General features: G+C 38.6%; 1 protein-coding gene across 1 annotated transcript in view; it reads left to right on the top strand.

The window, feature by feature from the left end:
* Nucleotides 1–977: 977 nt before the first annotated feature.
* SLC6A11 (solute carrier family 6 member 11) overlaps nt 978–11,847 on the top strand; it is a gene marked incomplete at both ends in the record, with an annotated part of 91,933 nt that continues 81,063 nt past the window's right edge. Inside the window, 4 exons of the mRNA XM_084269507.1 lie at nt 978–1,197; nt 4,472–4,606; nt 4,784–4,924; nt 6,378–6,468. Of these exons, the coding sequence (XP_084125633.1) occupies nt 978–1,197; nt 4,472–4,606; nt 4,784–4,924; nt 6,378–6,468 (587 nt within the window). The remainder of the gene's footprint in view (nt 1,198–4,471; nt 4,607–4,783; nt 4,925–6,377; nt 6,469–11,847) is intronic.

Here is an 11,847-nt window from a genome sequence, read left to right as displayed (position 1 = left end):
CTCGCATGGGCGGGGAGCAGAGGAGCTGCATACCACCCGCCCGGTGCTTGGCCCCGGTGGTTTGCGTGGGGCGGGGGATGCACGGGCGATGATGCTGGGTAGAGGAGGAGGAAGAGGAGGAGGAGGGGGAAGCTGGCGGGACAGCCTGAGGTGGGCGGAGGGGGGAGGCGGGTGTTATACCATCGCTCTGGGGAAGGATAAGCATTTGCGAATTCCGGCTCCAGAGCGCGGGGAGCAGCCTGTCCTCACCGGCCGGGCGGGCAGCAGCCGCAGAACAGGACAAGATTTCCCGGCTTTTCGTTATCCTAACGCTGTCCGCGTTATCCCCGCCTTCCTCTGCCCGCCTCTGCCGCTGGGTGCCGGCGGCTGCCCGGCCCCGTTCCTCCCGTGCAACAGAGCGAAGAGCGGCAGCCTGCGGAGGTCCCCGCGGAGCCGAGCGCTGAGCTAACCACCCTGTCCCTCTCCCCGCCGCGCAGGCACAGCCCGAGCCCTGGGTGAGTAGCCTGGGAGCTCCCTTACTCCTCCAGGCAGGCCAGAAATATTCAGGCCCCTTCTCCACATCCCTTTCTTCATCTCTTCTCAGTTGTGTGCCTGGAAGGTGCAGGAGGAGATCTCTGTTCTCTGTTAGGTTAATCAGGCTGGGATCCTTGGCTGGGGAGGGATTTTTGAAAAGCTTTTCTATCTGTGCCTTAAAACCATGTTATGCTATGAAGTTTGCTGTCTCAACTTGGAAGTCTCCTTCCTTTATATGTATGCTTTTTAAATATATATATATATATTTCTCCTTCTTTCTGTTTTCTATCTTTACAACTTTTCCAGCCTCACAGTTGCCTCCTTCACTTTCACCAGCAAATTTCTATTGATAATAGGAAGCTAAAGATATGCCGAGGGACTTGTTTTTGTTGTTGTAGGTTATTACTAAGAATTGACTTAAACTATCTATGTTTTTCTCTTGTTCTTTCCTAGACTGAACAGTCATGACAGCTGAAAAGACTATTCCTATAATTAATGGCAAGCCAGAAGATGCTTTGGACCCAGAAGCCTCAAGTACCAATCTCGTCCACAGCAATGATAAGAAAGTTCATGAAAGAGGTCACTGGAACAATAAGGTTGAATTTGTGCTTTCTGTGGCAGGGGAGATTATTGGGTTGGGAAATGTATGGAGGTTCCCATATCTTTGCTACAAGAATGGAGGAGGTAAGATAGCATCATATCTTGATTTACAGCTCACTCCTAAACATCTGGGAAATAAACAATTAAGAATGTTTTACAGTGTTTTCTTGTGCTAGGTATTCAGGATTTCAGTGTATGTGCAGAGTGGGAAGTATTAAGCATCTGACAATCAAGGAAAACATTGTGATTCTCTTATCTTCTCCTCCCCAAGTATTGTGTGGCTTACTTTCTAAAGTTTTGCTTGTGTTAGTAAATTGACTTTTTTTTTGGTAAGATCTTTAATGTGGAAGAAGCTGATATTCAGTTGTGGTAGTACGCTGTGTGCTTTCTTCTGCATGCAAACACAGACCTAGGCAGACTTAAATAAGTTCATCTGACATAAGAAGAAATGTAGCAGTTTATTTTTCGTACTAGTATACATTGGAGATCATGAATATTGTTTTTGATAATGCCATAAAGTTTACCTTTTGACTTTTCTTTGTCATATGAAAATTTCTTCCCAAACGACTACAGTAGAGTAGGAGAGGATGTAAAATCTGCCTGTTACTCAAAGAGGAGAGCAAACCCTATAAAATTTGGAATAAGAATATTCATTGATAGAGGAAAGAACAGACTTAACTTCCATGATAGTGTAACATGTGACATGTATTGGTTGTAGTTAAGAATAAACTATGTAAACTGTGTGACAATTAAGAATAATCTCATCAGATGTGACTTGCAAAGCAATGAGAAAAGCAAATTAAAATTTAGTTTGGAATTCTCTGTACTAGATGCAATAATCTCCCCACTTAAGGCCTGAATCTGTATTAGTATAAGCATAAAAGCTGGGAGAAAATTAATATGTTCAGTGGCTGCTATGTAAAGATCTGTTCTTCAACAGGTTGGTTTATTAACAACACTGCACCAAATTTTTTCCCCTTTTCCCTTCAAAACTAGTCTCAGTTGTCCGAACTCAGAGATGGTTTGGGCCCATTTTGTCTGCTGTTTCTATAAGGTTAATGCTACTGTGGAAGATGAGTTTGAGGTTTGCAACTCCTTTATATATCTGTACTTTGCAAAACTAACAAGAATTCACCTGTTCTCAGAATGATGCTACCGAGTACTGCTGTTAGTACATAAATAATAGTATATGGATACGATATACAGAACAGTTTCTTGTCTGTCAATGTTTTTCAGAGAAGTTTTGGTAGTGGAAAAGGTAGGAAGGTTGTTTTCAGTATATAATAACTCCTTGTTCCTGCAGTAACATTTATGTGACCATTTGTATGTATACACTAGATTGTCAAATTGTGATGTGTCTATTTTTAAGGCTATAACATTAGATAGAAAAAATTCTAATCGTGCTTTTGGGTGATTTTTTGGTAAAAGTACTTAAATACGATATTTAATCACCACTCTATTTTTTAAGAAAAGAATTAATGTGTGTGGTTTAATTGGTCATGTCCTGGCACCATGGGAAATTTGCTGTTGACATCAATTTTATTCAGTGAGGAGTTGGTCTATGACCTGTGGTTTTTGTAACTCTCTGGAATGCCCTGCTGGAATTAGATCAGCAGAATCCAATGAGAGTTGGACTTGTTTGATGCATCAGATGTAAATACCTGAAACTTCTTTGTGTGTGGTAAGTGAAGATGATATTAAGACATACAAGCTGGTTAGGAAATAATTTGCTAGGTACAGACTGAATCTAGAAGCAGTAATGTGGAACTACTGTGGTCTGAGCTCTCTCTGGTACTCACTCTGAGTCATAACAGGTAGTGTAGCTGTAAGCTGCTACATTTTTAAGTTGTTATTATGGATATTTAGTGGAATTTTAAGGAAAATTAATTTATTTGCATGTTTTGAATTAGGTATTTTTTTGCATGTGATCTGTTTGCAAGCTGGGAAACCAGACTTCCTCTAATTTTCATGATGTCTACCTGTTATAGAATAGTGTTGGACAGAGTCAAATCTAGTACTTTAACAAGTTGCCACGGGAAACTTGCTAGGATTGTGGATATGAGTGGGCCAAGTTGGATTTGATACTGTCCAGCACTTTGCCCAGCCTATAAGTATTTTGTTCAGACCAAATCTTTGTGATTTGTAAATTGCAAACATGTTTTATATGTAAGGTTTTCACTCTTTGTGTAATGTCAGCTGTATTTAGTTTTCTAAACTTTCGTGGCTAAAATATAGCAATAGTTGCAGGTGGTGGGTGTGTTGTGGTGTTTGGGTTTGTGGTTTTTTTTCCTAAGATCATGACAGGGATACCTAACTTCCCTTGTATTAGAAATTTTCCTGAAGTACTTTGCTGCACTAGCCTGCCTGGTTAAACCAGTAAAACTTTCTTGGTGTAAGTAAAAATGGCAGAATCTGTTATTTTGTGCTTGCTTCTCTGTATTCATTTCCTTCTTTACTTGTTTTAGTCTAAACAAGTATAATTGCTTCTTTCCACCTCATCTTTTGACTCATCAGAAAGTCTGAGTAACTTGGAGAATGAGGGGGGGGGGGAATCTTTATGCCTTATGTGTTAATTGATTCTTACACAATCAAAAAGCTGCACTTGATTGCTCATTATTTAAGTTCAGTTCTAAATTGAATACCCAAAATCTACATTATTAGCAAGTGATGTTATGCCTAAGTATATTTGTTCTCCCCTTTTTTGCTTTGACATACTTAACATCCATTTTCTTTAGGTGCAACATCTAATGACACAACCAATGGTTAAATAATATAATACTCTGCACTGTGTTAATTGCTAAGATGTTATATATGGTGCTTCAGCATTAAACTGTACTATTCATTATCTATGCTGGAGTTTACTGTCAGCATCTAATAAATAAATTAATGTTTTGTTACTGTCCTGCAATGTCACATTAGTATTTATAGCAGGTAAGGCCAAGCCCTGCTTTCCTGTTCTTGTAAGTAGTTCTAAAGCTTATTTCATTGTTCTCTTTTCTTGAGCCTTGTGATCAGGCTTATCCAAGTAACGTACAAAGGACTTCTTGGATTTCATTTCCATAACACTTTTTCATCCCAGCCTTCCTGAGAAAAGTGAGGAAGATTGCATGGACTGACTTGGTGATGATCAGAGCAGAATTGTTGGGCTGAGTCAGGCTGTGGTCTTTTCTGTGTTTAGTCTGTATTGGGGAACTTTGGTCTGGTCTTATGTGAAGTTTTCTTATCTGGGGCTAGGACTAAACACTTCCTGTGCGTTTAGCACAGTGCCTGAGAGGTGACTTAATGGGTGAAAATTTCTCAATATGCTGTGAATATCCCTTTTCGTTGTAACCAATACCTCCTCCATGCTTGCTTACAGGTGCTTTCCTTATCCCATATGTGGTCTTTTTTATTTGCTGTGGAATACCAGTATTTTTCTTGGAGACAGCCTTGGGACAGTTTACTAGTGAAGGAGGCATTACATGCTGGAGGAAAGTTTGCCCTCTATTTGAAGGTAACATCCAGTTCTGTGTTTTACTGCAAAAGAATGCAGGAAAATTGAAGTAAAATAAATTAAATTTTGTCAAAACTGGTGAAGATATACATATAGTAATAAACATTTGGTTTTCAAGTACCTGAAAATGTTTTTCTATTGAAAAATGTTTTCTATTGTCTCACTTCTTTTCTCTAGGTATTGGATATGCTACCCAAGTTATAGAGGCACATCTAAATGTATATTACATCATCATTTTAGCATGGGCTATCTTCTATTTGTTTAACTGCTTTACTACAGAACTTCCTTGGGCTACCTGTGGGCATGAATGGAATACAGGTATGACCTCCATAGAGATTGCTGCTATACAAATACTTCCAAGTAATTGATTAATACATTAAAACATTAGGAACAAAATGATTCTTCTACAAAAGTCTGTGGAAATAGGGCAAGTGCACCATGATACACCATGATAAAGGAATCCTGGAGTGAAGATTTATTCATACCTTCTTGGTGTAGGTCGTTGTATAAGTAATTTTTTTGCAGAATATAATGTTAGAAAGCAAAGAGGACTGCTTTTTGTTAATTCTGTAAAATATTCTGGCGAAATCCCAAGACTCACATTTGCAGTCATGTTTATTGTCCCTGAATGCATTAAGTGAATTCTTCGGAAGAGCTGATGACCTGATGACAGGTTACAATCTTATTCTTTCAATCTCATGAAATCAGGAGGAGTTTAAATGGAGAGGAAAATACTAGATGTGGAACTTTGAATTCTCCCTTTTTAATGCCAGATGTTGAGGAATAATGTTCATCAAGCTACTTGGGAAAATTTAGTCACATAAATAATCCTTACTGCATGTGAAGTAGATTCTCACATGAAAGAGACGAGGTGTGTATTCATATGGGTTTTCAGTACCGGGCTCTGCATCTGTCCCCTCATTGATGGTCCCCTCATATTTTATCAATAATGCTCTAATTAGTGCATTTGGAGATGACGAATATGTATGGGGAGGAATCCATACTGATGCCCTTAACTCCCTGAAATTCTTGCATTTATATCACTAACTGATTTCAAATCATGTGCCAATTGTACTTTCTTTCATGGTTTTTATTAATTTGTTATTATTGTGTTCTTTGATCACACCTAAAGCTATTTGATATCTTGCCATTTGGGTGATGTTAGGGAACTAGTCTTGGCCCGATAGATGTGGAGGGTTTCAGGATCAGTTTTAGCAGCCCTGCAGAAGAGCTTAGCCAATGTTGATTGCTGTTCATATATTAAGTGTCAGCTCAATCATGTTGGGCTGCTTTGATCTCCTTTCTCTGTACTAGAGATGATAGTAATAACCTATTACTAGTGACTTTTTACTCACTGTTTTAAGGCACAGTGGAAACTTGTTGTTAGCAGTGTTTGATAAGCTAATTGCTGGCCATTGAACTAGCAGTTGGAGTCTGGAGTGTGTTGTAATTCCCAATCAATTGCCTCGGTTCCTCTAAGCATCTTTGTTCTGCCTCGGGTGTTTTATTTGCCTTTGCCATTGCAACTGTGCCTTTGGAAAGTGTTATAGGAGAATGAAGCTTACTGCATGGATATGTTTCTGGGATAGGCCTGTGATCCAGTGGTCAAAATATGGTGTTGCATAAGCAACAGTTGTGGCATGAATCCTTTAACCACCTAGAGAAAACGCCTTACAGAATGGTGGCTTTATAAGATGCATAAACTAGAAGATGCACAAGAAGAAATGCACTTTCACATCAATGTATCCAACTCTTTTCTGTTCTTTTATAGAAAACTGTGTGGAATTTCAAAAACTTAATATGAGCAACTGCAGTCAAGTCTCTTTACAAAATGCCACTTCTCCAGTGATGGAATTCTGGGAGTAAGTGCAACAAACTTTACATTTGCTCAGACCGTTGATTAACTTCCAGTGTTTTGATCATTTACATGTAACCCTATAGCACTTAGTGATGTGTGTTTGACTGGAGATTTTCTGATTTTCTGATACAAGCAAAGACAGTCAGGATAAGAGCTTTAACTCTTATTTTTTTAAGAGGATACAAGGAAAGGGATTCCATATCCTGAAAGAACATAGAACAAAGTGTGCCACTTGCTTGGGAGCTTGGCTCTTGCTGCTGGAGGAAAGAGCCTCAAACCCATACTAATGAGGAGGCAGAGGTGAAAGGAAAAGGCTGATTTAAAATATTTCTTGTTTTTTCCAGGATGTTTCTTCTTTTAAGAGTTTGAGAGTTGCATCTTCATCATTTTGTGAGCTTCTGTATCTCATTATTTTTTTATAAAGGCCTATGTAAGTGTTAGTTATTCAGCTGTAATAATGGCAGAGTTTCATTTTCTTGTATCTCCTAGATTCTGATTACTATTTGGAGTAGTAGAAGAGAAGTATATCTTTACAAAATATGGTCTGCTTTTGTGAGACAAGTATTTTTTCTTACTATAAATATTTAATTAGTGCATGTGTAGTCACATATTTGTTCCTTGCAGGGTGCAGTGTGTGTTAAGACAGTCATAGAAATGGAATGCTAGTTTTAGTGCTAAGCCATCTCACAATTCAAAGTGTGTTACAAAATTCTAGGTTACTCAAATTTCTTGAGGGTCTGTTCTGTTCTCATTAATTTTATTATTAAGATAGAACTGTATTCTGAGGCAGTATGTTCATAGCCCAGTTTTATGTTCAGTTCAGCTATAGCTGCACTTTGAAAGGACTGTAAATGAAGATAGTCCTTCGAGGGAGAGCTCTACATTAACGTAATTTTCTTGAATGTTTGCATATGCCATGGTCTTTGTTTCTGAACCTCTTTGTCTTGCTACATGAGTTACCTTAGCTTTCGTCGGTGGTGCTGGTTGATTCAGTGCATGATACTGTTCTGTTTAATAATAAAAACCCAAACCCCAAGTAAATCTAAACCAGACACTAAAATGCATGCACTGACTGGTTAAAATTATCCTTTGAGTATCTGTTAGGTATTCAGATCATTGAAAATTTTAACATGTTAAACCAGAGTATCCCTGTTCTACCCACTTCCCAGCTAAAATTTTGGAATAAACAAGAGGGTTTTTTAGGTGTCATGTCTTATGGCCATGACTTAATAATTTTAACAAAAATACCTCGTGTTTCTTTGGGATAACTACATGTCATATAGCTAGAATAAATGAACAAAGTATTTTCTCCAGTACTAGTGTTATCTACCCACAGTCTTAATTTGCTTATTCAACAATATCAAATCTTAGCAATTGATGGCAATTACAGTTATCCAGAGAAGCAGGCAACATTCAGTGGAACTGTATGAAGCGGACAGATTAACTTTTATATCCTCATGTTTCTAGGGTGTTGGGCTTTTCTGTTAGTGCTCCTCTTTTGATTGCCTGAATTCTTGTGTCTGTGTTATTTTGACACACATACAGATACATTCAAAATTTGAAGGATTTAGAAGCCCCTGTAACATGAATCCAAGTTTTGCTATAAAATCTTTTTAGTTTCATTTTTAGAGAATTCTGAGAAGGGGGTATGTTTAAAATGTATTTGCCTACCTGATTTTGGTTGTGTTAGGAATGAATTATGAAATCAGAAGGTGTAATCAGATTTAGCCCTTTCTCTGACTTGTTTTACAGTATGAGTATACAAAGTAGAAATTACACATTGTAACACTTTTAAAGTTACAAGCACCAAAAGAGTAAACAAAAATAATTTGCCATCTATCTGAAACTTCTTTCGTTGTTATGATCAAACTTTTTCTGACCAGTTCACTGGTCAAAATAGTTTACAGTAGTTTACTTGTCTACTATCTCTGGCCAAGTAAAGCTGAAGCTGCATAGATTTCACCCTTGGAAAATTCATGTACTCTCTTCCTGCTGAGGGAGACATTCGCCTTGTTAAACTTTAAGTAGGTATGACATTGCATGGCTTCAAAATTTAATACAAACATGAAAAAGTAGAAGTAGAAAAAGCTTTATTAAATAGGAGGAATTATTTTTGCATTAACTAATTGGAATAGAAAGATTATAATCAAGTTTTATATTTCTCAAATATATCAGAAATAAATGAACAGTAGAGGTCTGTGTGTTTAGAAGTACACTGCAGATCAGAGTAGTTAATCTGAAGTAAATATATTACTAGACCAGTTAATTTGTCTGGCAAGTTTTCTTACAGTCTGCAGACAAGTGTTACCAGAAATGTTACTTTACTTAGCCAGAGGTCTTGTTCATGTGATGTTGCTTTGCTCCTATATCAGTTCTGGTGTCAGGAAATATAAATTTATTGAAAGACTCTTTTTGAAACAAATAGTAAAAGAAAAGTTGATGGGGTAGACTACACAAAGCAGATGCTCATTGCTGTTCTCACACCTCATGTGGATGGTGTGTGAGAATCTTCGTTGCTGCAATAAACACTCACAGGGCTGAATTCATTTGCATAACGGCCAAGTTCTTTACAACTAATTAAGTTGATGCCTGTGAAGGGAAGGCGGAGGCTCTAGGTTTCTTCTGAACAACCCCACCATTGAAAACCTTTATGCTTTACTCTTGCCAATCTCAAGTCTGCAATTGTAATTCCTCTGAGTCATGGCCACATAAAGCAAATTTATTGTGTAAAGGGTCAGCTGGGGGGGAAAGTTTGGATTTGGTGGGGTTTTCAAGGGTTTTGGTATTAGGTATTAGGGTCTGTTACCATCTACTCTTGGGACAATCGATGAATTGGAGTGGTAATCATTGTGAGTAGTGATCCTGTTTGCTTACTGTATGCGATCTCATTTACATGTAGAACTGACTACTGCATTTGTAAACTGTCAGGCTGATTATTACATCTTCCCTCTGATAAATCACATCCCATTACCACAATCCCCTATAGTATTCACAAGCTCTCCAGGTTTTTTTAGTTAAACCAAACCAAAAAAGCTTAGGGAAGACTCAATATTCACATGAATGCATCTTTCTGTACCATTAGGTGTTTCTGTCAAGCTCAGTGCGCTCTGTCTAAGGATTAATAATGCTGAGGAGTATACAGGGTGCTGGGCATCATATAGCAGACCAGCCTGGCATCTGTGAATGCCAGCAGTGGTTAGTAGCAGTGGCACAAGTTGGGCTTAGTTGTATGTGTGTGTGCATGCTGGTAAATGAATACACCAGGCCCAAAGGGATGTGAGAATCCAAATCATTTCCTGATTTGAGGACTGTGGAAAAGGTCTTCAGCTTCTTTGTAGAAATACCTCTAGCTTTCATTGCATCTGTGGCCTTGGCTACTCCTGAAGCTATTGCTGAGGTCAACAGCAACTCATCCAAGTGTAGTGATGTCTGAGAGGATACTTTGCAGTAGTATGAAGCTTTTCTGGCATACACATTATTAGTTACCTGTACTCAGGTCTACACAGAGGATACCGTTTCCTTGCTACCCTAGAAGCTATAGACCACTTTCTCTGATAATTCACCAGTCTCTACCAGCTTTGATGTCTGGGTCCACAGAGTGTGAAGGCCTATTTATTGTCTTGGATGGGGTGGTGTGTGTTTTGAGGGGTTTTTTTGTTTTGCTTTTGTGTTAAAAAGAAACTAAGAGTTTGGAGATAAGTACCACAGTAGGTCCTACATGCGATTTTCCATAGGGTACACGGAGAATAATCTCATAGTATGTGCAAGGACCTCAAAACTTAATTACAGGGTCACAGAAACATTTTGATAACTACTTATCTGTAGCTATACAGTGAAAAGGGTATGATTCTGGTAGAGGAGCAAGAAGCAAATCTGGGAGTTTGGATGCTCTTTACTTGTTTTCCTCCTTAGAAACGTCTGTCCCTGTTAACATTTTAAGACTTCATTTGAGTTCATAGACTTGCAACTGCCTGCAGGTATCAGCGTTGAAAACTCTGGAAAAAATTAGGAGATTAAAGGATTTTTTTTACCTTATTTAAGACCTTGCATGCCTTGAGAAGTTTCACATTCCATCTGCATATACAGCTTCCTAAGATAAGTCGATCAAAACTCACTTTTTATTCTTCAAACTCTCTGGTGCCATATTCCAAAGGAGGACAGGGAAGAGTCTGAAGCTTTACTTTTCATTTCATGCAGGTGCCCAGCATTCAGAGGCTGTCTAGTTACCTACTATTTATGGTGTTTCTCTCATCCTAATCATATAGCCTGATTTAAGATTTTTCTAAGACAAAAAATATTAATCATACTTTCAAGGTATGGCACATGGAGTTTTTAGCATCCAAACTTTAAACAGTTAATAGCGGTAGCTGCAGTAATAATAGAAGTATTGATAATTTGGGGTATGTTAAAGCAATCCCATGAAAGAAAGCCTTGGCCATGGATGAGGCTATATTTATAGCCTGGGAGACAGAATAGAGAGGAGAATATACTCTACTGCGTTGTTCTGTGTCCATTCCTAGGAGAGGAAATTGCCTGGCAGGTATAGGAGGCAGCAACCATGTCTCTGGTTTTCTTGGCTGCTACTCCAGTCTGTCACCATGGTCAGAAATTTGAGGTTTCTAGTGCCTGGGAAGGGAGCTGGACACACAGAAGACCCATGGTTTTGTGGTTGATTCCACCTCAATAGTTTTTTTTTTTTTATTGGCTGTATAACAACAACTTGGTCCTCTGTTAAATAAGGTCTAGTTGTTGGCCTGTCATTCTCTGGAGGAGGTCACACATCCTTAGCATTTCCAAGTAAAGCCTAATGAGAAAAAAACATTTTTTTGTCTAGAGAGAAGAAAAGGGGCTGTTTTCAGCAAAAAGGAAAAGGCACAAACCCTTTCCTTGCAAAGTCAAAGAGTTTTTCCTGTGCCATTCAGGCTGCAAATGACTGCAGGAGTCGCATTGTGCTTAATCCTCACTACCCTATGAAAAGTCATTAGTAAGTTGAGCCTGATCCTGCAGTGCTCAGCACCCGGAGACCTTCAGCACCTCTCAGAACTAGTCCCTTTGTGCATGCCTTGTAGAACATTGAGTTGTGCCAGACTTGCTCGTTTCTGTTCAGTTCATAAGAGGCCGTGTGAAAATTGCTTTTTGTTTGGAGTCACGTGAGATCTTCATCTGGTTTTGCCTCAAAACCACTGACTGCCTGGTTTTGGTTGAAAGGAGGAAATGGGGTAGGTGACAAAATGCTGGGCTGGTAACTGCTGCTCTGAACCAGGCAGATAAAAATAAAAACCGATGGAATTTCATCTTGAACATTGTACATAACTTTTTTTTTTTACTATGTAGAAAAATTACCTTAAAAGTTGCGAATTGAAGCATTTGGGTATTAGGAAAT

The sequence above is a fragment of the Gallinula chloropus genome (assembly GCF_964237585.1).
Source record: "Gallinula chloropus genome assembly, chromosome: 12".
NCBI classification, from domain to species: domain Eukaryota; kingdom Metazoa; phylum Chordata; class Aves; order Gruiformes; family Rallidae; genus Gallinula; species Gallinula chloropus.
The sequence above is the reverse complement of the archived record's forward strand: the minus strand, read 5'-3'. Positions and strand labels throughout refer to the sequence as shown.